Source organism: Echeneis naucrates, chromosome 15, assembly GCF_900963305.1.
Source record: "Echeneis naucrates chromosome 15, fEcheNa1.1, whole genome shotgun sequence".
Classification (NCBI taxonomy): Eukaryota; Metazoa; Chordata; class Actinopteri; order Carangiformes; family Echeneidae; genus Echeneis; species Echeneis naucrates.
The window spans coordinates 14534670-14558930 of NC_042525.1; the positions used below are offsets into that span (position 1 = coordinate 14534670).

The 24261-nt window shown below is 40.2% G+C and overlaps 2 protein-coding genes across 3 annotated transcripts; one reads left to right on the forward strand and one right to left on the reverse strand.

Annotated features, from left to right (window-relative positions):
• The first annotated feature begins 80 nt into the window (after window positions 1-80).
• Window positions 81-7391, forward strand: LOC115055043 (cytochrome P450 3A30-like). Its single transcript, XM_029520430.1, has 13 exons — window positions 81-241; window positions 339-432; window positions 609-658; window positions 1914-2013; window positions 2462-2575; window positions 3011-3096; window positions 3223-3365; window positions 3451-3575; window positions 3907-3991; window positions 4706-4866; window positions 5391-5617; window positions 6721-6877; window positions 6967-7391. Exons 1-13 carry the CDS (start codon window positions 171-173, stop codon window positions 7039-7041), a joined length of 1488 nt encoding a protein of 495 aa, XP_029376290.1. The 5' UTR covers window positions 81-170; the 3' UTR covers window positions 7042-7391.
• A 1134-nt stretch (window positions 7392-8525) lies between these two features.
• Window positions 8526-24241, reverse strand: desi2 (desumoylating isopeptidase 2). 2 transcript variants are annotated; one of them, XM_029520434.1, is made up of 5 exons: window positions 23675-24241; window positions 16258-16330; window positions 15950-16043; window positions 13686-13827; window positions 8526-11464 (listed from the first exon to the last, which is right to left on the reverse strand). In XM_029520434.1, the coding sequence occupies exons 1-5, from the start codon at window positions 23720-23722 to the stop codon at window positions 11189-11191; spliced, it is 633 nt and encodes a 210-aa protein (XP_029376294.1). In that variant the 5' UTR covers window positions 23723-24241; the 3' UTR covers window positions 8526-11188. The 2 variants fall into 2 exon arrangements, with proteins under 2 accessions (XP_029376294.1, XP_029376295.1); XM_029520435.1 differs by lacking the exon at window positions 15950-16043 and having other exon boundaries at window positions 13686-13822.
• Window positions 24242-24261: the final 20 nt, after the last annotated feature.

A 24261-nucleotide genomic window follows, 5' to 3' on the forward strand; every position in this document is an offset into this window, starting at 1 on the left:
AGGGATCCAACAAGTTCCTCCGTGAGCAAAGACCTGGCGACAGTGGCAGGAAAAACGTCCTGTTTGACTGCTTCCTGCGCCCCTCCCACTTATATGTACTGAAAACTCCTTCTTTCTGAACCCTTCACGACTTTCACGATCGGGTTGTGCTCAGCTCAACTCCAGGAAAGATGTCTTTCTTTACGTGGTCATCGCCAACGACTTGGACGTTAGTGGCTCTCTTTGTCACCCTGTTGTTTCTGTGAGTATTTTCTGCCTGGCGCGGTGATATTAGTTTGGCTTCCCGACCATCCTGAAACTCATCACATCGACCCGTCACTCTCGTTTCCATCATGTAGTTACAGCATTTGGCCCTATCGGCTTTTCACAAGACTGGGAATACCCGGACCAAGGCCCCTGCCTTTTGTGGGAACATTGTATAACCTGAAAAAGGTAAGTAGAAATCCGGGAGTTGATTTATTTCACAACCAAGTAGAATAGAATTTAACATATCCTTATAGTGTGAATATTTAAAGTTATTTTGTTTGTATTTTATTTGCTCAACAACAATGAGCTCTGCGGACCTTTGGTATTTATAACACTCGTTGTTTATCTGGACTCCTTTGTAGGGAATCGCGTTTGACAAGGAGTGCCAGGCCAAATATGGGGATTTGTGGGGGTAAGTTGTTGCTTCCTCGTTAAAGGCCAGAGACGACAGATATCAACAGATGACAACAGCTCCCATGAGAGCAGCTTTTTTGTTATTCAGCTAATACTGGAATCAATAAATCAGTATGGGTCAGGAAATGACATTTATGTCTGATAGGCCAGGTCACCCACCGTGGTCATACCTGGCAACGAAGTTTGGCTGCCGTGGGATGGGGGGAAATCCTTAAACACACAGAATGAAGTGTCTGTTGTGCCGCTGATATTAATTATCTCCCACTTTGTTTCCGGGTTGCCTCCCAGTCTCCAAACTAATGTTCTTTTCATGAAGGCTACATGCTGGCCACTAATGATCACACTGGTTGTGTGTCGGTGTTTTGTTTTGAATGTCGGATCTGTAGGTTCTGTGTTGACAATAAATTGTTAGGGTTAAAGTGGTCTCGGAAGGTGCAGGTGCAGGTGGGGGGGGGGCAGGTACAGAAATGCTGTGGATATGACAAACCAACTCCTGCTGGCAAAGAAACTTGCCTTTCGACTGTACATTTCCACACTTGCTGTATTTTGCGGACCATAAGGCGCAACATGAATGAATGGTCCGTTTTCATACATAAGGCGCATGATAAAACCTATAAAGTGAAGCGGAGTGTGCACCGGTGTTGATAGAAGGGGCGGAGCTAAGCGCACTGCGTACTGTTCTCTCATTGGTTTATTTGTGTGACGTTGCAGCCCGTATCCAACCAAAGACCAGCAACACAAGGTCCTGCGTCAGCTGGGAACGCTCCGACAATCCGCCAGGCGGAGCGGCCTCGTCGCTCACCAAAGTCGCACTAAAATATTTTGACAGATTTTTGAGCACAGTGTGTGACATAAAATTGGTTCGAGGTCAGTAAGCACAAAAATAATTCATACATAAGGTGCACTGCCGACTTTTGAGAAAATGTAAGGATTTTAAGTGCGCCTTATAGTGCGAAAAATACGATATATCTTATTTAGGATAGAATAAAAAAGACAACTGTGACAACTCTCCCAGTTGTGTTTATTATTTCTCTGGTCAGTAAAGAAAGTAGCTCCTGTGTCTCTTTTATCTGAGCGATGGTTTGATGGCGGTGAGGCAGGAAGTGAGGGACTTGAGTCTGTAACCTCAGTCTTCTCCTGACCTGCCACAGCAGAGACAGGCTGGTACAGGCATCTGTCCACTACACAGTGCCCAATGCATTACTTCAGTAAAAGTTGTAGTGAAACTATGGATTTGTTGTGTTTTTGCTCAGGCTGTATGAGGGACGGTCACCGGTTTTAATAGTGACTGACCCTGAAATCATCAAAAATGTGATGGTGAAAGAGTGCTACTCCACATTTACCAACCGCAGGGTAAGAAGCTCATCTTGTTGCAACTCACACAGTATGTAAGAATCAGCATATTACTTCCAGTGACATAACAGTTTGTAATTTATTGTCTGTAAAGTAAAAAAAAAAAATGCTTTTGGGGTTTAACCAATTATGTAAGTGTAGCAAACACTGTTCAGCACTGAAACATCTGTAATAAAAACAGTCACATCAATGAAACAAATATCATATTTGCTATCAATGATGAGTTCTTTTCTGGTTGGTGTTAGCGCAAACTCACCCTTCCTACCACAAATATCCCTGTAGCGCAAAGATGTCACAGGCCAGAGTTAGGTGAAAGACTTTATTTGTCCTCATATTCTTAGTCTTAGACAAATAGTCACATTGTCAAGACACAATGAAACAAGAAGAGAAGTGAGAAAGTAAACTGCCAATCAGAGTAGCCTCTTCTGAAGTTTCCTCATGTTCACAGGAAAATATATTGGCAGGACCTTTCGATGATGCTATTACAACTGTAAAAGATGAAAGATGGAAAAGAATTCGGAGCAGTTTATCTCCATGCTTCACTAGCGGACGCCTGAAACAGGTTGGTATCACACCTGAGCTCACTAACATCTTCTGCTTTCTGCTTCCCGTGACGTAGCGCAGCCATATAACTGCTTATCCTCAGTGTATGTCTACATTTGTATTTTTCTATGCGTCTGCAATGTGCCTTTGTGTATTGCTCCCTCTACCTAGCAGTGATATGAGAATGCACGACACAGAAGTTACATTACCTGCAGTTGAAAATATTAAAGTACTTGAATACCCGCTAGATCGGTTATTTGTACTCAACTTGATTATTTACGGTAGGTGTAACATATGATAAAATGTCATTCATGGGAGCCAGTTTTCTCCAGAACAAACGACTGCTGATGATAATACGTTTTACTCAATCCAGATTTGAATCTGACATTTTTTATGCATTGTTGTATTGAGACATTGTTACTGATGTTCTCATTATTTATTTTTTTTTTTGAAGATTTTTCCCATTGTTGTTCGCTACACAGACCGACTCATTGAGAAGCTTGGAAAAATGAATTCGGATGAAGCCGTGGATGTCAAGCAGTATGTTGTTTATCAGTTATATTACAGCAAGGCATTAAATTGTTTGGCATAAAATGAAAAGACGTGGATGTACCTAACCCATGTTCCAGCTTAAACTGAAACCACCTCCCTTCTTTTCTGTTGTAGATTTGTGGCGCCTTACAGTTTAGATGTCATTACTAGTGTATCTTTCAGTGTTGAAGCGGACGCCATCAACAACCCGGATGACCCTCTTATTGTACACCTCAAGAATGTTCTTAACTTCAGATTGTGGCTAATATTTCTACTAAGTGTGTCCTATTTTTATAGTGATCAATTTTCACTTTGTTTACTTGTATGTCAATTCTTATTAACAGCCCTTTGGTGTGTTTACAGTGTTAATTCCGTATGGCACCCGTCTGGCAGAACTCCTGGGGATTGATATAATGCCCAGACACAGTGTAGATTATTTCTACAACATCATCAAGAAATTTAAGACTCAGCATTCTGAAGAAGAATCAGTAAGTTATTATTAAATAAGTAAGTATAGTTTAATTTGAACCAAGTGAAACAAATGCAGGGACTTCAAGGAGAGCTTGACTTTTTTTGGGAAGTACGTCTTGGACGAGAAGTTCATTCATTCATTCATTCATCATCAACTGCTCATCTGTTTCCGGGTCATGGGGGGTTCTGGAGCCAGCTCACAGTGGGTGAGGGAGGGGTCACACTGGACAGGTCAGCAGTCCATCACAGGGCCAACACACAGAGACCCACAACCACTCACACTCACACTCAGACCTACAGACAATTTAGAGGGTTTGACAATGCTCAATGTCCTTTGTGCTCATGTAGAGTCATGCAGACTTCCTGCAGGTGATGATTCAGAATGAGATACCAGAATCTGCCGTTAAGAGTGAACACGATCAGCCAAGTAAAGGTACGTTTTCCCTGCAGCGGAGATTTATTTAAGATGAGGTGACACCCCATCAGCACTCTGTTCTCTGTTTACGTCTTAAGTTGTTCTTCAGCTTTACCATTTCAAGAGTCTATAAATGATTCACTTGTTCTGAACAAAGATAAATGAAGATAGATTTTTTTTTCTTCATTTGTTGCAGTTTTTACATTTAAAGCACATGTTTTTTCTGGGGTCATACAGTGGGGGCCACAGTGGATAGCACTGCCGTTTCACAGCAAAAACATTTTAGGTTCAAATCTCAGGCCTGTGGCCCTCCTGTGTGCTGCAGCCCCCTCACAGATTTACATTAGTGCAGGAGGCTGCAACAATCTTATCCCATCTAATTGTGTCAGTGTTTTTTTTTTGTTGTTGTTGTTGTATTCTGAATATGTTCTTGTTTTAAACCATGTAAATTGAAGCTTCAACTTTAGATAATGTGGACTACGTTATGTTTACATTCAGATAACGTTTTCTGACACTTTACGAATCAAGCAACAAATGAATAGAGAAATTCTTCATAAATCATAAAAAACAATCCCATCCCTATTTATTTTGAAGTAATATTTAATAATAATTTGTTTTTAATTTACTCTTCAGTGGAGTGAAATAAAATTCACATTAACAGATACTACAATCAGCAGTCATTCAGTAGTTTTATTTATTTTATTTATTTATTCATCTTTTTATATGTTGTAGGTTTGACTGATCATGAGATCCTCTCCCAGGCCTTTATCTTCATCTTTGGCGGCTATGACACCACCAGTGCTTCTATCACTTACATCCTTTACAATCTGGCAACCAACTCTGAGGCAATGGAGACTTTGCAGAATGAAATTGATGCCAAGCTACCGAGAGATGTACAGTAAATCATTCTTTATATGCTCTTCACTGATGTTTGAATTTAAGGATATCTTAATTTTTCACCACATTTTCTGGAAACCTTATTCTTCCTTAAAGCTCAGCTGCTGTTCAAATGCTTATTACTAGGATATTGTGTATGCAATCGGGTACGAATTATGAGCCCAATGGATAAGCAGTGATATGTGAGAGTTATTGACCACCAACTCATTATACTCTGCTTTTTAAGGAAAGAAAAGGTGTTTATGCAGCTGGTAAAAAAGAGGAAAATAACCATAAACTGATGGGGGAAAAAATCTTTTTTTTATTCTTGATGGCTTTGAGTTGCCATAAATTATAAATCTGTTTTTCATCTGTAAATATTCTGCATAGTAGTTGAAGTGTGTACAAGTCTGTGTAAGTCTGTCCAGCTGTGTTAGAAATTCTTTATTTATAAACAAATTGCTGGACAATATGGAGTACCAATTCTTATTTGTTTATTCTTGTGTTTGATGGCTCTTTTTCCCCTCCTTATGTTTTCCAGGCTCCAGTAGAATACAAGGATTTGTTTGACCTGCAGTACCTGGACCAGGTCATCTCTGAGTCAATGCGTTTGATCCCCACTGCACCTCGGCTTGAAAGGATGTGTAAGAAAACTGTCGAAGTCAAAGGTGTCACCATCCCCGAAGGAACCCTGATTGGGATAGCTTTGACCGTGTTACACAAGGACCCACGCTATTGGAGCTCACCGGAGCTTTTCAGACCAGAGAGGTAACTACACTAAGATTTTCTGCTGTCTGGCTTTGAAGAGAGAGAACCCTTTCTTCCTCCAGAGGAGAATGCAGTTTTTTAAATGTGGTATGCTGCTCCTCAATAGATCGCCAACAGATGAAGAAAGATGTCTACACTTAACACTTTCTCTGACTACTGAAATTTCATTCTTGCCGTTGGGAACAGTACCTGACGAAATGTGAACCCTCTTGCTGCTGGCCACAAGCTGCGTCACACAATAATGGTAGATGCTAAAAAGTGGCGTAACAGGAGCACAGACTCCATTAGCCACCACAGGTTAAACAAGGCGCCACCATTGACTGTTCCATTGAACAGAGCAAGAGAGGGTGAGCAGCTCAGTGTTAATGAGGCGATGATGGCCACAGCAGCAACCAGGAGGAAAGCCCAAACTGATGAACAGGCGTGTCATACACTGCAATTCCGCAAAGTAAATCGTGAATTGGTCATATAAACCTTTGTGATGCGGGAAAGGAAACAATACCCCTCGTTTCAAAAACCAGCTTCTTCACAGGTGAAAGGAAAATGGGTCATTTAAAATTTTATGATAAATGTTGCATGTATTGTTTTAGTTTGATGTTACTGTATTTGTCTCTATTAGTGACTGCAGATATTCAGTATTACAGTGAACAGGGTTTATTGGACATATGCAGCCAGAACAAAGTTCATGGTGAAGATCCGATAAAACTGGTGGCTGGACTTGCTGTTGTTTCAAACAGTCCTCATCTGCAAAGAATGCAACATGCACTTGAAGAGAAGTGTATTTAACGTCTTTTCCATCAGAGTTTGTCCAATCTGATAGAAGCTTTGACTCTCCCACTCCCACAGAGCTCCCGGATTAGTTGGTGGAATTTTACGTGTTTTTTGTTGTTGTTGTTTTTTAAGGGAGGGATAAGTTTTATTTTTTCTCCTGCACACACAAATCCAGCGGTAGAGCCACTGATCCATTGATCTTTGTGTTTTGCCATTTTCTCTAACACTGACTAGTTGCTTAGTAACGGTGGGAAGAGCCTCCCAGGCTCCTGGAGAAAAGGATGGAGACGGAGCGACCTCTCAGTCAGGTGTGTGTGTGTGTGTGTCTGCAGGTTCAACAAAATGGAGGATGTGAATCCGTACGCATACATGCCGTTTGGACTCGGCCCTCGTAACTGCGTCGGGATGCGGTACGCTCTCCTGGTCATGAAAATGGTCATTGTCCGCCTCCTGCAGCATTACTCTGTGCAAACATGCAAAGAAACTGCGGTGAGAACAAGAGAAAGTGATTGATGTGTATTCAGTTTCAGACTCCTCTGCTGCCATGTCCCTCATTTCAAATGCATTTCCTCCTCCAGGTTCCTTTGGAGTTTGACTGGAAGTACCAGCCGCTCAAGCCGGTTAAACTCAGATTTGTTCCCAGAGAGCTGTAGTTTCCCAGAGTGGGACAATGACGTGCCTGCTATATCTAACCCCTGAATTCCAATCATACATTTCTGTTTTAATAAACGGCAGCTGATGCTCTTTGAAATATAAATGTAATACTGCTGAAACTCAATTGCTAAAATGCATACTTAATATCTGCTGTGATGTCTCTCTGACATATATGACTGATGGTATAATTTGTGTCCTGATGATTGGTTACTTCCCGTTTGTTTTGTTTAAAATAGTAAATATGTACAGAACATCTGCATAGTTACTGCCTTCTTTTGTTTGGGGTAAACAAGGTACTGTCAAGTAAATGGATCCAAATATCTACATTACTTTATCTTGTTTTGCATCATCTTTGACTTTCTTATTTTTTAAGATTCTTACATCATCCCAGATGACGCAAAAGTCAAATGTAGATGAATTCAGAACAACGCTATCAATCCTCATGCTATTACTACATGGTCTTTGTGGTTAGATAAAATTTAATTAGAACTTCAAATGTTTAAAAAAAAATAAAATAAAACTTGATTTAATGTAATACTTTGGAAGCCCACATTTAAGTAAACTGACACTTAACCAACAGACATCTACCAAAACAGCAATGACACAGAGTCACAGAGTGTATATGTCTCTTTAATAACAGAGTACAAATCTGGCTGGCTCGACTGACGTCTCCGTGAAAATTCAGCTAAAAATAGTTCAAGTCAGTTTTTTTCTGGAGTTTGAACGACTTGAGGTTTCCCATTTTACATTCATAACTCGTACAATGTCCTTCAGAGGACAGTAGCTGTTTACTCAAAGGAATGAGAGTTTTGTTTAAAAATGAAAACATTCATTAGAAAAGAGCATGGATTGGTGACATAGCTATCTTTGGCCTTATTGATGCTGATTCATGGTACTTAAAATGATGTGAAATGCTTTTGTCCTTTCTGAGGTGAAACTCTACATACGTTGGTTAATTCAGTATTAGGTGGTGGATCACTAGTTGACTCATGGTGAATAAATAATAACAATAATCTAAAGCTATGAAGGTGAAGGGAAACCTCAGTGTCGAAGCACAGACAACAGAACGTCTGACAGCAGTAGAAGCATGTGTCAGTCGTGTAACATGTATAGTAACGCATAATTAGGTTTATAACAGACTGAGCAGAATCCTTTTGCTCTAACTCAGATAAATATGCTGGTTTTGTAAGAAATGTCCTTTTCCAGTCCTGCTTTAACACTACTTCTGTTTGATTTGTTTACCGGAAAACAAAGTCCTGAAAAGTATCAGCAAAGAGTAGTTACTGCACCGAAATAATTTCACCAAAAAGTAATCCCAATTGCAAAAACTTACAAGCTTAAAAGATTCCAATCTCTGTTGAAGATGCAGTGATGTTTTGGAAAAATACCTTGAGAACACTAACTACATCAGTGAGGTTGGATCCTGTTTGCAGATTCTCTGTGTTGTTTGTGTGTGATGCAGAGAAATGTGGCCCAGTTGGCAGCTTGTTGTAACTGACTTTATAATACAAGTGTGCATACACGCCCACATTCATGCACAGGCAGGAAATCAAAGACCAACACAGGCTCACATACAAATATCCAGGTTGTAAACAAAAGTTTTTTTTTCTTTATCAAAGGAGTATAAAACTGCACTTCCACAGTGCGATATTTAAAAGCTCTCCGGAGTGACTACTGCATTAGAAAACGCAACAACGAAAACGTGGAATAAAAAAAGTTAAAAGGATTATATTACAAAGCCTTTTGAGTCCTGAGTTTATCAAGCATAAACAAAACAGATGAAAAGGCCAGAGTCCACTTATAAAAATACACACACAAAAAAAAAATAAAATAAAATAAAAATAAAAAACAAGGTGTATTCCTGCTTGTAGTCCCAACGTCAGACTTCTACAACACAAGTAACAGAGCTGTGTTCAACACATCCAGGGTTGTTGGTTGGGACAATACACTTAACGCAGCATATGTGGTGTTGCTAACAGCATAGTGTGTCTTAAATGATTATTCACCTGGAAGAGCAGCATCTTCTTGTAAAATTATACTACTGATTAAAATGGTCTCGTGCCAATCAGTTTTTCCTAAATAGAGTAGAAGTAGAATAAAACTTGAAATGTGCTTGTGATGCTCCAAATTGACTTGGATTTGAGGGCTGTGACTGTCATGAGTGGACGGTTGATCACAGGTCAGTTAAAGAAGGTTAACATTGAAGACAAAGTCCTCACATCTCCTCCTTCACATGACCTTGACATTTCGGTGCCTTACAAACTGACACTGGGGCACTTACTACACTTGCCTGGGTGAAGACGAGACATTTTTCTTTAGCTTACGAAGGTGAACACGCTGAGAACTGGGAGCAGCACATCCAGTACAAACTTAGTCTTACTGGTGGCCACTGGGACACTTGTAGGTTGAGTACCTTGCTCAAAGGCACCTCGGCAGTTGCTACTAAGAAAGAATTAGCTCCATTTTGTTCTAGGGTTTTAACTTGGAACCTTTTTGGTAACAAAAAGTCACAATGAACTTCAAAGTCAATGCCTGCCCCGCAACCCAATTCTTGAATTACCTATTAAAAATAACACTATTACGTTATTGATGAAGAAATAGCTGCTGCTAATTCCTAATTATTATTTTACAGACTGATACATTTTTAAACTGAGTTTCATTGGCTTTAATTTAATCAGATCAGGCATGGTTATTCCATGTTGGGCAGGTAGGATTGTAGTAGCTGCCACAAAAAGAGACGAAGACGAGAGGGAATAGGGAAGCAAATATTGCCTGGACACATCCAAGGTGCATTAGAGATGATTTTCTCCAATGCACACACTGGTTCTGGATCAGTATATGTGTGTCTGCATGGTGTTTAAGAAAACGGAGGCTGATAGAAAAGAGAACAGCAGGTTGAGGTCCTGATGCACAGCATTCTGAGGCCAAGGGTTTATCCACCTACTGCTTAGTTTATCAAACAAGCATTCAGGACATTTTAAATCCAGGTGGTTGCAGAGGAAACATTTACTAGCCACAGTTAAACTATAAGATAAAAACTATAGGTACATGCACATTGTTTATGTGACTCCAAACCTCTGAACTTATTCATGAAGATACCCCAGTCTGAAAAACAATGCTTATCTGTACTCACTTAGGTCATATATTCACGTATAGATGTTGAACTGCTAATTGTTTTACAGTATTTATCACCTGACCCTGTCCGTTTGTCTCTGTATAAATGCAGTTCTCCGGCATTTTCATGAAAATCCAAGTACACTCAAAGCATTTTTGAATAAATCTTGTGACCTTGAGTCGGTGGGCAGGCATAATTTAATAGAGATTCTTTCTTCTCGAGATGTTTCATTTGAATATAGATGCAAAAGGTAAGCAGTGTTTCACCCTGTAAACATCTGGTGACCCCTAAAGGTGCTAGGATATTCCATCAGAAGTGCTTTGTGAATTGGTAACTTGGAAACCTTTTTAGCTTACAATCTAACTATAACCCCAACTTCTCATAATGACTGCAGTTCTCCTTCTAGCTCTTTTTTAAAAGTTCAAGTTTGATGGAAATACAGCCATAGCCTTAAGAAAGTCAAGAAAGTCAGAGCTGTCCATGTTTACCCTGATTTCAAAAACTTGCAGAGTAAAAAACAATCCCACTGATTGAGGAGGTTAAAAATTGCTACTTTGGTGTGTGTTCATGGTTAGAAACTGAACCAAACCTGCATGTCATTCCTGGCATCACCTCGCTCTGCTTTACAGTACAATGTGGAGATTAGTACAATCACCCAAGTAAATGCTGCGAAAATATGCACACGGCCAGTAAATTGTTGGAAATTGTGAAACACTGAGCTGGGAAAACAAATGGCTCTACTGTGATGTGGCTGGTAAAATAATGAAGGAGACTAGAAGAAAAATTGATTTGGTTTGGACTGGATGTTGTAATCGTCCCTCTACAGAACATGAGCTCCCTCTCTCTGCCAGGCGAGACCATTTACTGCTCTGGATCTCTGCAGGGCGGGCTGACATTCTTACTGAGAGCAGGAGGCAGTTCAGTGCCTTGTTTCAGGACATTTGGCTATAGCTGGACTCATCAGCTGTGGCAGCTATTCTCTGTCCTGACCTTAAATTCAGCCCCAAGTTTCCCAGCAGGCCTTGCACCTTCTACCGCCGGGGCTGGTGGCGGGAGTGATGAGGCAAGGAGGAGGGACTTGAGGAGCAGGAAGGTGAGCATGGTGACATGGAAGCCAGGGAGGCTGTGGCGGCTGCATCCTCGGCCTCCTCCAGCTCTCCTCCCCCGTGGAGCTCCTGGCTGACGCTGGACTGTAAGGCGGCCGGTGTCAGCCACTCTTTGGGCAGACAGCTCTGGAGGAATGGTACGCAGGAGCTGAAATAGGCCAGGCGGTTGACCCAACGAGGGATTTCCCTTCCACACAGGATCTGAGGAGGGAGGAGAGAGAGACATGTTGTTCTCAAAACAAGTGTCAAAAGCACTATAGTTAATACAATCATCTGGTACTTTAACAGTTAGTTAATTCATTGATTAAAAAAAGTACTTGTAACTACTTTGATAATTAATGATTTCAATAACATTTCAGACAAAAATGCGAAATATTTGGTTTCTACATTGTTTTTTTTATGCTGCTTGCTGTTTGTCTTTATCATAAATGTAAAATAAATAGGGCAAGACAGCGGCACAGTGAGTAGCGCTGTTTTGCTGAACAATAAGAAGGTTGTGGGTTCGGTTCCCAGGCCTGGGGCCTTTCTGTGTGGAGTTTGCATGTTCTTCCTGTGCTTGCAAGAGTTCCCTCTCACTGTCCAAAGATCACGTTTGGGTTAACTGGTTATTCTAAATTGTCCGTAAGTGTGAGTGTGAGTGGTTGTTGGTCTCTGTCTCTGTGTGTTGGCCCTGTGATGGACTGGTGACCTGTCCAGTGTGTACCCCGCCCTCACCCAGTGTGAGCTGGGACTGGCTTCAGCACACCCCGCAACCCGGAAATGGATAAGTGGAAGAAGTTGAATGAGAAATGAATAAAATCTTTGATCTTTGAATTTTTGGTAGAACAAAACATTCACAATGCAAAATGCAACAATTAAAAACCAATAAGAAAGAATAATCAAAGTAATTGAAAACCCAAAATAAATCTCTAACAATACAGTTTGATGTTTGTTTGATGATTTTTGAGGTTTTTTGTTGATTTCATTTTATCCAATTCACTAAACCAAAATTATTTCTTGGTTTACAAATGCTTCATACAATATTTCCTGGGTGAAAAAAAAGCCCAACATGCCATGACATGCCTACATTGCAGCAATATATCCATGAACTTTAATGAGTAAGTCTATCTGGGATTACTCTCTGCCCTTGTTCCGATAACAGATTGAATGAGAAGACTTGTCACTCAGCTCTGTCAGCGTGATTACCACATTCACAGACAGAAAACAGAGTTAAATAGCATAGTTACTTTATCAAAACGCCATCAAAGCTGCTGATGGGCTGTTTTTTTAAGAAATTGACACCCACAAAATGTCTTTTTATTCTGTTGACTTTCATGTTTTGTCATGCCAGATTACACTCACTTGTTGTTTGCAGTAATTGTTGTTTTCCCAAATGGAAAAAGATTCACCTCCTCCAGATATGAGTGTGCCATTTAGAGATTGGTGTGAATCATCCAGGCTTGCTCTCTTCTGTGAGTCCACACATGATCTCACAGTTGAAAACAGCCCCTAAACCCTCAGCAGAGCTCTAGCTAATCCATGAAAAAATGTATTATTGTGATATCAAAAATAAGCTTTAGCTGCCACTGTATTTTCAGATATATCCCTTTACACTCACATAACAAAATTTCAAAATCACCAACACAAGAACACAAGCTGCTCGGGGTGGATCACCTGGCTTTTTAAAGCAGACACCTATTGTGACTCTAGATAAAAATAACTAGTGCTAAGATACATGAGAAGTTAAAGAAAGAAGATAAAAAGGGAAACACTAGCGGGAAAAGAGACTTAAGATATTCAAACAAATTTAGTATTTTAGATAAGTAGTCCACCCTACAATCATTCATCTTTTGGCCACTTGGGGGCAGTGCAGTGAGAGGGGCAGACAACACATTGATATCCTTTTCAACATGCAGGCCTCAGTTACATTGTTTATGCAGAGGCAGTTGTCTTGCCTGATCTTTTGAGGATTCATTTTCTTATCTGTCTCTTTGAAACAACCTCCCCCATTAATGAGGTAACTGTAGCTGTGAGAATCAAATTCTGAGGGCCAAACCACCTCCCTCCGGTGTGCTCTGTGTTTTTCTACACTCCTTTATGAATTGTACTGATGTGATGAACATTTGTGTCCATGCATGTGTCAATATCACGATTTTAAAATTTGGATTTCCATTTGAGATCATGTTTACATGTATCCACAATATAGCTGTCTACTTGTACTAGAAGAATGTGTATTTTCCAGCTGGCTCTGCATGCCCAGCTTGTATCATTGTATCCTAATCCCATCTCACTGCTAGATGCTAACTGTAATACTGCCTGCTCATTAGTCACACCAGGATAAGCTGATTGAAGACGTGTACGTGCACGCACACACACACACCCACTCACCCTTGTGAAGGTAAGAATATAATGGTGTTTCAGTGAACTTGTTTTCTGAACTTACCTCTGACAGTGCTGATGAAAAGTGGTTGCAGTTCTTGTGCATGAGGTGATAGGCGTTGCCTTTGTACTCCTTGCCCATTTCCTCCACAATCCGCTCCACATCCTCCTCTGTGAAGTCTGTGCTGCCCAGGACTATGGCTTCTCTGCAGAGGGATTGGGAAAGGGTGTGGAGGTGGGTGTTACTGGATATTATTACTCACTATTGAGACATCAAGAATGACTTCAAGACATTAAGACATTTTCAACCTCTGAGAGCCAATAGACAGACAGACAAACAAGTAAGACTTCGTTTAAAACTGATTTTTATGTCATTATGTGTTAGTGAATATCTGTGTAATTCATTCAACCATAGTCTACCTTTTCTTGTCAAGAAGGATGCAGTAATTAAAAAGTTGGTGAAAGTGCCAGAATGCTGGAAGAGAGTTAAGTGTTGTTGCAAATGTAACTGTTCATAAATCATTACAAGTGTTTCTATTTCTACTCCTCCAGCTGGACTGCTGATGAGTCCCCTCCTCTTTAAATATCCATTACTGGGCCTGACAAATGTCTGAATCAAAATTAAAATACCATCACTTCTTGGGTGTTTTATGTTCATCTTGAATGAAGATTACAGAGAAAACAAAAAAACACATTTAAAATGGATTCCCCAGATCAGTTCAATAAGCAGTTTTTCAGTTGGACTCACCTGTTTGTCTCTTTAAAGCTACATGAAGAGTGTCCTGACACATTCTGCACTGGTATCAGAAGGATGTGATGGACTGTAGCCTGAGAGCACTGTACTCTAATTACCCAGCATCAAGACACTTCACTGGGTGATATGTCAGCATTTGTCCCAGATGATTCATACTTATGGTCTAGTGCCTGCATGGTGATCGAAAGTGGGCCTTTGTCTGTGCGTGTGTCAGTGTGTCGAAAGCCACAGGACAGATCAACTAGAGCAGAAGTAATAACGCAGCACAAAAGAGGTACGCACACGCGCACACACACACAGATTCTGGGAATCCAAAATTGCACTGACTGGAAACCTACTGCCTCAACACTTCTACAGATTTTAACTCTGCTGCAGTAAAAATCAAAATGTGCCTGCATCACACTGTGTGAGATGAACCTATTTTCTAACAAAATCATGTACTTTGTTCGTTCCCACCACATTTAAAATATCAGAGAAACAAAATTTAACTGGTAACTGGCAATCCTCTACAACAATACAAGCTTTTCATGATCCTTTTTTAAAGTCATAAGATAAATGTCCACCTTCTTTCAGTTCATTCTCTTCTCTCTTCTAATCTGAAGTGTCTAATCAAAAAAAGTGTGTCACGTGCTGGTTTCTCCATGGTCTGCTCCACATCCATGTCATTTTTTAAAATCCTCTTTTCTTCCACAGCAGTAGCCTCATTATGACATAAGACCTCACTGACTGACTGGTTGACTGGTCACACAGAAAAGGCCTTCTTCTAGTGAGAAAATGACTGATTGGCTCAGAATGACTGACAATTATTACCTTGCCCCATTTATTTCAGAGGTGTTGACCTGACCCAAATACATATAAAATCCGACAGGGTTCAGAGAATGCTGATGTCTAATTAATTTACAAACCAGCTGATTATCATTAGTGGCTGGATGACTCCATCTGTTTATCTGCACTGTGTTACTCAGAGCAGCCAAGGTTAGCAGGTCAGTAATTTTAACAATCTTATGCCTTTCTCGTCTTAGATCTGTTATTTTTGCAAGATGCTGCTGCATTAATCTTATTAGATTTGATATAATTTTGTTGGTTGTGGGTGTGTCTGAATTGGTGAAAAGGTGATAAAAAGATGTTCACTTTTGTCATACTGTATAAAAAACCCATCAAAAAGTGGTTTGAGCAAAAACAAGCTACGAAATCAATGTTCTACATGATGAATCATCTGACCTCCTCTGCTGATGGTGGTAAAAAGGAGACAACAACATGGTAGTTACTTAAGACCATGTCAAGACACTGACTGGTGGGGATTAGTGGAGGCTCACTGACTGCTGGGCTGAGTAACAGACTAACTAACTTGTCAACCGTGATTTTGACTACGTGTGTATGAAGCCGTCTAAACCTTAAAACACCACCTTCACAAGAAAATGACCTACATTTGCATTTCCGAGTAGTTTTGTAAAGATCTGTGTCCACAGTGAAACGCCCCAAATAACACAGAAGCGGCTAAAATCCTTCTTCTTCTGCGTTCTCTTTTCAAAGTCTGCATAGGGAGAACGCATGAGTAAGTATCAGATACTCACTTGAACTTAAAGGTCTCTCCAAGTTCGGTTGCATCACCTGGTGTGATCTCAAAGATTCCTGAGAAGGGGTACGGGTGTCCGCCGTAAGCAAACTCTGAACACACAACATGAAAACGCACATCTAAGCTTATACTGTCATACAAAAAGTCGTTCTTTGACAGCCAGACAAAAGGTTCTAAACAAGTATGCTTGGAAGGGAACATGCTGACATTTGTATTATAATCTGAGTTAAAAAGCATCACATCTAATCCCTCATCCTCAGGCTGTTGACCAAGTGTGTGTGGTGTCGTATATCTGGGTTATTGTACCTCTTCCGTAGATCTCAATTCCTGAGTGAAACACTCCGATGCCCAGAGAGCTGGTGAACTCATTGATCCAGTACTGAAAGAGACAGGGGGAGACACAGAATAAGTAAAGGATGGAGGACAAAAAGTAAAACGTGTCTTTGTGTCAACAAATTTAGAAAGTCAATGTACGAAGTGAAATGCTGGCTGAGACTGGCTCCAGCACCCCCGGCCATCCTGACAGATATGAACCTTATTCCAGCACCGCTGTGCCTGTACTGTGAATGATGAAATGGGCCTGCTACTCATAATAATCATCAAGATTCACACATGTATCTCACTTTCTGGTTGCAATGAGCTTTTGTGACTACTTACTGATGTTTCCTCTATTGAGATTTTTTAGTAAGACTGCCGAACACCATTTATCAATGTCGCTGCAGTTCCTTTGTTGCTCTACATCTCCACACTGCAGCTGTCTTTCCACTGAACATTGAAAATCACATTATCTCACATACCAAGGATTTTTATACACACGCACACACAAAAAAGGAAGAAAACCAACTATCAAGCAGATCACAGAAGGGAGTGAGTTATTTCGTAGGATGTAATCTTTACTTGCAAAAAACTATATCACTGCAATTACACCACAGATGGTTGCTCAAGAGGAAACATCCATGTTTGGATCACACTTGAAATCCCACAAGGTCCAACTGTGCCAAAGCTCACTCCAAATGTAGCAACACAAACTTCTTAGCTGAATGAGTCGTAGTCTTGTTTTGTGGTATTATTGCAATTTACTAAAATGTCTGTGAATGATACATCAGAAGAACCACTTAAAATAGACCCAATACTGAGAAATACTAATTTAGAAACTGAATCAACTTCAACTGCTTATTGCTCTGTGCCGGCCATTGTCTCTCTGACACTCAGCCATCATGTGATCCCTGCTAGCTGAAATGAGATCTGTGAGCTTCTGATGTTCACACAAAATCTCTAGCACGCACACGATAAAAGACAAACCCCCAACACAATCAATAACGGCAGCAGCATGTCTCCCTAACATCCTGTGGCCACAACCTGATTGGGCAGTCTGTTGCTAGGCAGAGTACACTTTTGGTAAAAGAATCATCACTGAGGATCGAGCAGAGGAAAGTGGTATAAATTTGACTTTCAAGGACAATTAAAAGTGTATTAAAAGTGTTTAGGCTTCAGGTTATAATATTTTTGGTCCTAACGCTCCAAAAGGTCAAATGTTTACTTTGAAAGCATCAGTTTACTAAAGAAATTAGATAGTGTTTTTTAGAGACAATCTTGTGACCAAAAGGTACAAAATGAAGCAGATTAATGAAAATAATTGGTCTTTGCAGCCATGACCAAAAATATTTTATATTTCTGACTTCTAATATTTGCTGATCATCAAATTTATTGGCGGATTCATCATCTCCTCACCATCTGATAAATTAGTAGTGACAGCTCACAAAACTCATTTGAAATTACATGGCAGGAGCATTAGTTGAAAGTTATACTGTATACATTCAAACTTTTCTTCTTGATATTCAAACCTCATTTATAAAATTTACAATGCAAATCATATTTAGCAGCGTGATAATCACAGAAAGCTGTTTAAAAGCCATTCTCATACTTCCTCTGTACTGTTATGCAAATACAGCATCTAACACAGTCAGCGGTGGCAGAGCTGGCAGTGTAAGCCACCAATCTGCGTTGCACTGCTTCGTTTCTTTTGCACAGTAAAAACTCAGTGTAGTGTAATGTGGACACATTACTGGCCTCTGGCTGTTTGCATTAATTTGCATTAATGATGGGTAAACTGTGGAAAGAAAAGTATTTTCCAATTTCAGTGTCTATCTTCAGGGTTGTGTTGCTTTTAGGCTCTTGTCTGCCCGTTGCACTTGCAGGATGCTAATTATTGCTATCTCTGTTAATGTTGTAGTGGTGCTTAGTAACATGGTAGAGAAGTGTCACCTTTCTGACCGCTAGAGAAACGAGAGATGCAGATTGTGAAGTAAAGCAACACTTAGAGTATGAACTGAGTAGCAACAAAATTATCTAAAAGACTCTCAAAGAACAGTTTTAACATTGTACATGAGATTTAAAAAAGTTAGGAAAACAATCAAATCTAAAGAAAGGTATTCTCTCTGCCATGTGCTGTCATTTCCAATTTTGTCCACAACATAATTTATTATGTTTTTAATCAGGGGAGCATTCCACAAACTAAACGTGCTGGTTTAGCTGTTACCTCAGGCTGTGTTTGCAAAGATGAAAAGAAAACACATTAAGGAAGTAATGATGCCGTTTCTAGAGAACTTAAAAGGGAAATGTCAACTCCTTTGTCAAATTATAAAACACACACTATACACTTCTTAGTTTTGTGTTTATTCTACAGGCTTAATCTAGTTTATATGGTTTCCACTAGGAACATAAATCTATAACTATATTGAATATTTCTCTATAACTGAACTTCACATTAATTTTGTGGATGAATAAAGAGCTAGTTTTTTTTTTTTTTTTTTTTTTTTTACATACATACAATTTACAATTATAAAACCATTATTTAACTCTTGTGCTCATTATGGTTGTTTTCAAACAATGAAAAAGATTCATTTACATATGGTTTGGAATTAAAGTAGGGAAACATACAATGAGGATACATTTTGAGGAGAAGTGCCACAGTGCCCCAGGTTTCTGGCTAATTTTCAACAATTTTTCAGTGTATTTCCAAACCATCAAAGACCAAATAAGACACTGAGGCAACACAACATTTCAGCCTAATGTCTCACCCTGTGTGCGTCTTCCCTGACCTACATATGGTTGAGGAGGAGAACATGTGAGTTTTAAAGGAGAATGAAATACACATTCACATCCACTTATTTGGAATTTTTTTTTCATTGTTTTCGATGCCCGCCATCAATCTGCAACCAGCTAACATAATTTCTTGCATTACAAATTTTAATTTTAAGAATTTTGTAAGAACCTGGCACACAATTGTTTTATTGAAATCTTGACCCCAGCTTCACGAGTCCAAGTTTCTTTGGGTCCAAAAATAAAAGCTGCCTGTTTTCGTTATCAGCTTTATTTCTTTTTTAAATGTATGTGACTAGCTAGTTTACTACAGTGCCGCCCCCTTCCCCCTCCTCCAGTGATGAAATAAGTCTCTTATCTTAGCCGTCATTACTTCAAAGCTCATTAAAACCTGGCTCCTCCACAGCGCAGAGAATGAGCTGGGTGTGCGTTTATGAATTAGGAAAAGACAGACAATTGGAGGGGAAGATGCGCAGATAAACTGGGTGCTGCAGTTATATACCTGTTATATACCTGTATTTATAGCACCATAAATTCATATCCCAGTTTTGAGACATTTGCATGAAAAATTTACCACAATTTTGACCATCTGATTGATTAACTAACCATTGCAACTCTTGCAGCGCTTAAGCACTAGATTCGGCTGTTGGTACAGAATATAGTGGCTGAGATGATCATCAGGAACCTGGATGGTGTCAGGTATACACAGCTATAAATAACCAGCTTTCTCATGTCCCATGTAAACATCATTCTCCCAATTATATCAAACCAGTGTAAGGCCTAAAACTGGGATAGTAGTGCTTATTAAAGATGGAAAAACTAGTTAGGTCATTGAATTGACTATAAACAGAAATTATGGCAACTATTCTCATGAAGGAAAACCAGTACCTGAATAATTATAAGGAGTTATCGTGCACACTGAGTGATTAATATTTATGTCTCATTTTTGTCAGTACTTCTTGGCTGTATACGTAACTAAGTCTTACCAGTATAATCAATCAATTATTATCACCTGGACCAAATAAAACTGGCAGGAAATTGAAACCTAGATTCACAGATTTGAAAGTTCATTTATATTTGTTTGAAAATGGACACTATCTCAGTTTGTTCCAAAGTTAAGAAGGTTTACACAGTAAAAAAGTAAATCATTTTGAGGAACTGAAATCTGTTTTTCAAGTCATTTAAATACCTTTTTGTGTTACTGCCTCATTGCCAGCCTGAGTTTCTAGTTCAACTCTGTGTTTGTGTGTAAGACTTGTACAATACTCTATCCCAGTTGTTGTATTACCTTTGTTCAAAAGAAGAAATGGACAGCTGCATGTCCCTGACTGATCCATGGCAGCATTCACATCAAAACAGTATAACTCGACCTGCTCTGAAGAGAGTGTGGCAACGTCCTCTAAAAGACACAGAAGTGCACGGTGCTGGCTGGCCAGCAGACAGGTGGTGTACAGATAATGCTGTCTCATTAGAGCAGCGTACTAAAGCACTCAGAGCTGGCCAGGAAATCCACTTAGCAGGGATGTGAGTGAAGTGGCGGGGAGAACCTCACAGAATGGGCAACGGAGAAAAGTAGGGGGGTGGCCGTCATGGCTGACAGATATTCCTGAAAGTCACATGACATTATAGATTCGCAAATGGAAAGAGAAAAAAAATCTTTTTATCAGTATTTTACTGTTAATGTACAGGTTTTTGCTCAAAGACAGAATCACAACATGACCAAACTGCCCCTGGGCCTGCAGCCAGGCTGCCCTTCAGTTTGCACTTGCTGTTGCCATTGTTCATTAGATGGTGTGAACATCTGAGATGGTGGCGAGGACCCTGCAGCGTGTGGTGCACTGCCCTGACCTCAGCACTTATCTGATCTTTACAGCTTCCTGATTTCATAAGCCTCTGTTCAGATCATTTAACACTGTGTCCTCAAACAGACATTAATACTTGAGGCTGTTGGCCTTACACATGATTTTTTTGTCCCACTTGGGGCAAATGTGCAAAACAACAATGACATAATTTGTCAGTATTGAGCAAAGGGAATATGACAAAATGGTTAGCAAACAGCTGCTTATTTACACAACCAGAGGTTAACAAAAAACCATAAACTTTCACTTGGTCAAATGTTTCTGGTCACTTTCACAATAAAAGTAATGCTAAATCCTCCTCTGTGATCAGTCACTGACTACTCACCCACTAACTACCTCAGACGCCGCTGTCTGCAATGTTTGTTTTTGTTTTGTGACTCCCATCTGCACTCAATTATGACAATTGCGGGTCTAGAGTTGTGTAAAAGTCACACTGAATTCTGATATGGGTGGCCTTTAAAAAAAAAAGAAAAAAGAGTAATGCACCTATGGAGGTCAGCAGCACAAAGGCGACATAAAGCTTCTCATCTAAATCTCTGCAAAAATGAACATATGTCTCCAAACTCTTGAGCCAAGAAAGAGGACTGATTGGCCTGGCAGACTGCAAACAGAGAGTCAACTACAAAGTGACCGAACTATTCACAAATAAAACGAGTTATCCATTTCTCAGTGGATCTGAACTCATCTGTATATAACAATTCATAAAAGGTTGCAATAACAACAAAGATTTTTTTTTCTCTAAATATGGAAACCACCAAACAGAAAGTCCACCAGTCAGTGAGTGACCGTTGAGCCAGTCTACCAGCCAAACAGTTGAGAAGGAAGCTGCCATCAGCAGGTCAAAACCTTATAAGGCTGTTAGTCATTTTGATTATGTACTCCTGTCTGAACAGACTAATCGATACTCGACGGAAGTGTTTTAAGTAAAGGAATGAATGAACGGACAGCAGCAATCGTCTCTTTGATTTCAATGAGCATTGGAGCGCCTCTGCATTCAGGTCAAAATCATATCCACACGACAGCACACAAAACTACAAACAGCAAAAATGTGCATGGGTGTGCCCCTTATCTGCTTTCACAAGCACAAACTACAAAAAGTTCTTCAGTATGTAAAATGTCATCGTTTCAGTCACAAACCTCAGTTAAGACATGAAATTCAACAACAAAGGACAAGACAGCAAAACTGGGAAAGTAAGTTATGCAGGTTGTGTGTGTGTGTTAGATGAGTATAAGTAACTTTCTGTGAGCCTTTGCGTGTGAAAGAGCACAGAGATATCCTGCGGCCGTTAACTTTAATGGAAGTGAGAAAAGGATAAAGGCCCTTCAGTGGTCTTCACTGAGAGGAAACTAATGTGGACTGCAAGTCAAGCAAAAAAACAAGACAAAGTGAAAGACAACAGAGGGAAGGAGAGGAGGAAGAGAAAATGGTATGAAAGGGAAGAGAAAATGACAAATCATTGAGGAAAGGAAAAAGAGAAGAATAAGATAGTATTGTTGCAGGAAATATGGGGGAAAATATTCTAGCGTTTCTGCAGCACTGTCACTGTGCTGCTTTGGGTACCACACTAGATATTTTTACAAGAAAATAAACTTGCATTGATTCTCAAAAGACATTTTAATGACTCTGTAGCTTCGAGCCCCTGTGATGATATAATGACCATCCGATAAAAGGGTGCAGCGCAGTCATAGATCAGATTAAAAACAGGAATAAAACAGGCGCGGGAAAATGAATAATCTCTTAAGCAGAGAGATCTTTATCTTTATCAGATATAAAATGAGAAACCAAGCAAAAGCCCAGTGAATATTTATAACAAGTTTTTATTTTCCAGCCCAGTCTCCATCCAAACTACCCCAAAACACTGCCCTGACTGTTTAAAAGCCCCAAATAAGGCAATCTCCTTTTAGGTGGAGTCAGCCTGCCACATGGTAATTCATATCAATCAATGATTCATCAACAAACTAGTCATTTTGAAGCTATACAGTGACTCACTAACGCATTGTGACACCATAGTTGTTGAAATCTAAAGAAAGATAAGCACATTTCCTCTCCAGCTGAAGTGCTGACAAAATTAAAGAATGCTCTACTTGAGATGTTTCACTTGTGTTACTGTTTTGGCAACACCTAACGTGAGTGCAAAAAGGACCATTTTGCTCCACTCCTGATATGGTAACTTAATATTTACAGAAGAACAACGCATTTCATGACTGTGTCTTTGTGCCAGTTTTAGTTTTTTTTCCAAGTTGTGTATCGGATTATTTAAAAACTGTGTTTTTATGGACGTGCTTTATTGTGGAGGGAGTTGCACTGGGCACACCAGCAGGTCTGGCTTAATGTAATATGAATAGTAAAACCTTCCCACGGGGACTTGGGTCTTTTTGCAGTTGGTTCAGCTTCTTGCACAGAAGGTAGAAATTGTTATATATTTTAATTGAAAAACAAGTTGAGAAATTGCCGAAGGGCCCATTTTCAAAAGGTGGAAATGATTTCAAATCAGGAGGGCTTTATGCTGTGGATTTGTGCCGTGTGGAAAAGTGTTAGATGATCATCTGAAAAAAAAAATGAGCCTCTGTCTTTCACTTTCACCTTTGCACATCTGATGAAAGTGAATTTGCCTTAAAATCTCTGTTTTTATAATGGAGTTTGGCGTTCGGTCTGGTGCGAACTGTTGACATGGCTACGACAAAACACGGCACTGCCACAGTCCCTGGATAGAGAAACGAGTTCATGTTAAAGGGTGAATTGCTCCCACCCGTCGGCTTACCATATCATACACATTTAGGATGATCGGCTCGTTGGCCATCCCTGGCATTGGCGGTGGTCGGGCCTAGGTCCCTGCCTCTCTGCCGGTCTGGCTGCTCCGCACCTCCCCTCTTCCCTCTTCCCTCTCTCGGTGGGAGATCCAAACTCTCGATTTTTAAAAATAGATTATTCCTCCTCCTATTGTTGGCACTTTGTCGACAGACGACCAGCCGGACGGTTCCCTTTCACAACCCGGTGTAAAATCGTTTGAGGTCCGAGGATACTTTCCGCCGTCCAACATCTGACTGCCTTTGTCCGCCTCAGAGAGCTCCAGCGGCGGCGGAGGACAGCTGAGCCTCCCGCCTGTCAGGAGCAGCCGCCCGGCTACAGCCGCCAAGCTAACGATGTCGAAATGAAAAGGCCGACTTCGCTCTCTGAAATATCTTCTCTGGGACGCGCGGAGGCACGAAAAAGATGTAATTTCATTTTCCCAAAATAGCTCTTGAGCAAAAAAACAGACGTTACGTGGCGGTATTAGATTGACTCCCGGCTCCGTGTTAGCTGGCTGAACGAGCCGTCGGCAGGATGCGCCTGCTGCTGGGAGAAAAT